The 2,500-nt window shown below is 27.1% G+C and overlaps 1 protein-coding gene across 1 annotated transcript in view; it reads right to left on the bottom strand.

Moving 5' to 3' along the window:
* LOC137628464 (uncharacterized) overlaps window positions 1-2,500 on the bottom strand; it is a 6,367-nt gene that overhangs the window by 1,164 nt on the left and 2,703 nt on the right. The window contains exon 5 of the mRNA XM_068359621.1: window positions 134-262. Within this exon, the coding sequence (XP_068215722.1) occupies window positions 134-262 (129 nt within the window). The remainder of the gene's footprint in view (window positions 1-133; window positions 263-2,500) is intronic.

Raw genomic sequence — 2,500 nt, 5'->3', positions numbered from 1 at the left:
GAGAGAGAGAGAGAGAGAGAGAGAGAGATTTCAAACACAAGAGTAGGTCGTTAAAATTGACAGCCTAATCACAATACGAACTCTAAGAGAGAGACATACAGACAGATAAACACTCTGTGACGTCAGCACTTACGTCATGATGATCATGATGATCCCCTCCCCCGTATCCGTGACCCCCTCCGTGATGATGATCGTCGCCGTGATAGTCATTGTGATGATCATCATGATGATCGCCATGATGATCATCATCATGATGGTCGTCCTGATAGGTATGAAAAAGGATATATTTTTTCTTGTTTTTGATAGTTTGCTCACTTAAAAGATATGTATACAACAACAACAACAACAATAAATGCAGCCGTTTCTAGTCCACTGCAGGACAAAGGCCTCAGTCATGTCCTTATTCATGTCTGGGGTTTGGCCATTTTCATCACCATGCTGGCCAGTGTGGATTGGTGATGGTGGGAGACTTTTGTCTGATCGCTCACGGAAACCCAACCTAGTATGGGTGTCATTCACTATAGTCAATTTTTTTTAGCGAGGCAGATTTGCACCGACTCGCATGGGTGCCCTTTTAGCTCGGAACAGTTTCCTGGTCGCTGATTGACTGGACAAGATAATTCTAAAAAATCAGCGATCAGGAAACTTTTCCGAGCTAAAAGGGCACTCCTACGAGTCGGTGCAAATCTGCCTCACTATAAAGAATTGACTATATATATATATATATATATATATATATATATATATATATATATATATATATATATATATATATATAGTAAACTCAAGCGCATCGGTTCGAACCCTGCCAGGAGAATTGAAAACTTCTTCAATTGTTTCCTTTTTGAAAAAAAATAGTTGTCTTATTTTGCAGGAAAGTCTAGATGTTAGGAGATTATTGCCTGGTAAAAGTGATCTGTTAATTATAGATTTCAAACCCAGGAAGGGAATTACTGTAGTTACTTCTAGTTAAGGTAAGAATATATTTGTATGTATCATGAAATAAAATATGAAATAAAACCAGAGAATATATATTCAAAATTAACATCCGAACAATAATAGTTTCTTATATAAGAATAGTGTAGACTAGACTATTATTATTATTATTATTGTTATTATGATTATTATTATTATTATTGTTATTATTATTATTATTATTATTATTATAATAATTATTATTATTATAATTATTATTATTATTATTATTATTATTATTATTATTATTATTATTATTATTATTATTATTATTATTATTATTAGCTAAGCTATAACCCTAAGCATGATGCTATAAGCCCAAGGGCTCCAACAGGGAAAACTAGCCCAGTGAGGAAATGAAATAAAGCAATAAATAAACTACAAGAGAGGTAATAACAATTATATAAATGAAATATTTTAAGATCATTAACAACATTAAATTAGATCTATCATATATAAACTATAATAACTTCATAAGAGGAAGAGAAAAAATTACTTAACTTTTGTTGTTAAAAGTATAATAAATTTTCAAAATAAGAATTAGAAAATGTCAATTTCAGAACAATAAAATTGGAAATTACGTGAAAAAAATATTTTTTTTTTATCAAAATTAGGGAAATACTTGTTTCAGGAAATATGTGTAAGATATCGACTTGTAAACTCAGATGCTGAATATATTAGTTTAAGAATTTAATTTCAGAAAATTCTTGAATTTAAGAATTTAGTTTCAGAAAATTCTTGAATTTAAGAATTTAGTTTCAGAAAATTCTTGAGTTTAAGTATTTAGTTTCAGAAAATTCTTGAATTTAAGTATTTAGTTTCAGAAAATTTTTGAATTTAAGAATTTAGTATCACAAAGTTCTTGAGTTTAATAATTTAGTTTCAGAAAATTCTTGAATGTAAGGATTTAGTTTCAGAAAATTCTTTAATTTAAGAATTTTGCTTCAGAAAAGTCTTGAATTTAAGAATTTAGTTTCAGAAAATTCTTGAATTTAAGTATTTAGTTTCATGAATTTAAGAATTTTGTTTAAGAAAATTCTTGAATTTAAGAATTTATTTTCAAAAATTCTTGAATTGGAGAATTAGGTTTCAGAAAATTCTTGAATTTAAGAATTTTGTTCGAGAAAATTCTTTAATTTAATAATTCAGTTTTTGAAAATTCTTGAATTTAATATTTTAGTTTCAGAAAATTCTTGAATTCAAGAATTTAGTTTCAGAATTAGATTAAGAAAATTCTTGAACTTGAGATTTTAGTTTCAGAAAATTCTTAAATTTAAGAATTTGGTTTCAGAAAATCTTTGAATTTTTTTTATCAAGTTTCAGATAGTTCTTAATTTCAAGATTTTAGAGTAAAAAAAAAATCTTGAACTTATGGTTTTAGTTTTAGAAAATTCTTAAATTTAACTATTAAGTTTCAGAAAATTCTTGAATTTAAGAATTTAGATTAGGAAAATTCTTGAACTTAAGATTTCAGTTTCAGAAAATTTTTGAATTCAAGAATTTAGTTTAAAAAGATTCTTAAACT

Source organism: Palaemon carinicauda, chromosome 36 (genome assembly GCF_036898095.1).
Source record: "Palaemon carinicauda isolate YSFRI2023 chromosome 36, ASM3689809v2, whole genome shotgun sequence".
NCBI lineage: Eukaryota > Metazoa > Arthropoda > Malacostraca > Decapoda > Palaemonidae > Palaemon > Palaemon carinicauda.
The sequence above is the reverse complement of the archived record's forward strand: the minus strand, read 5'-3'. Positions and strand labels throughout refer to the sequence as shown.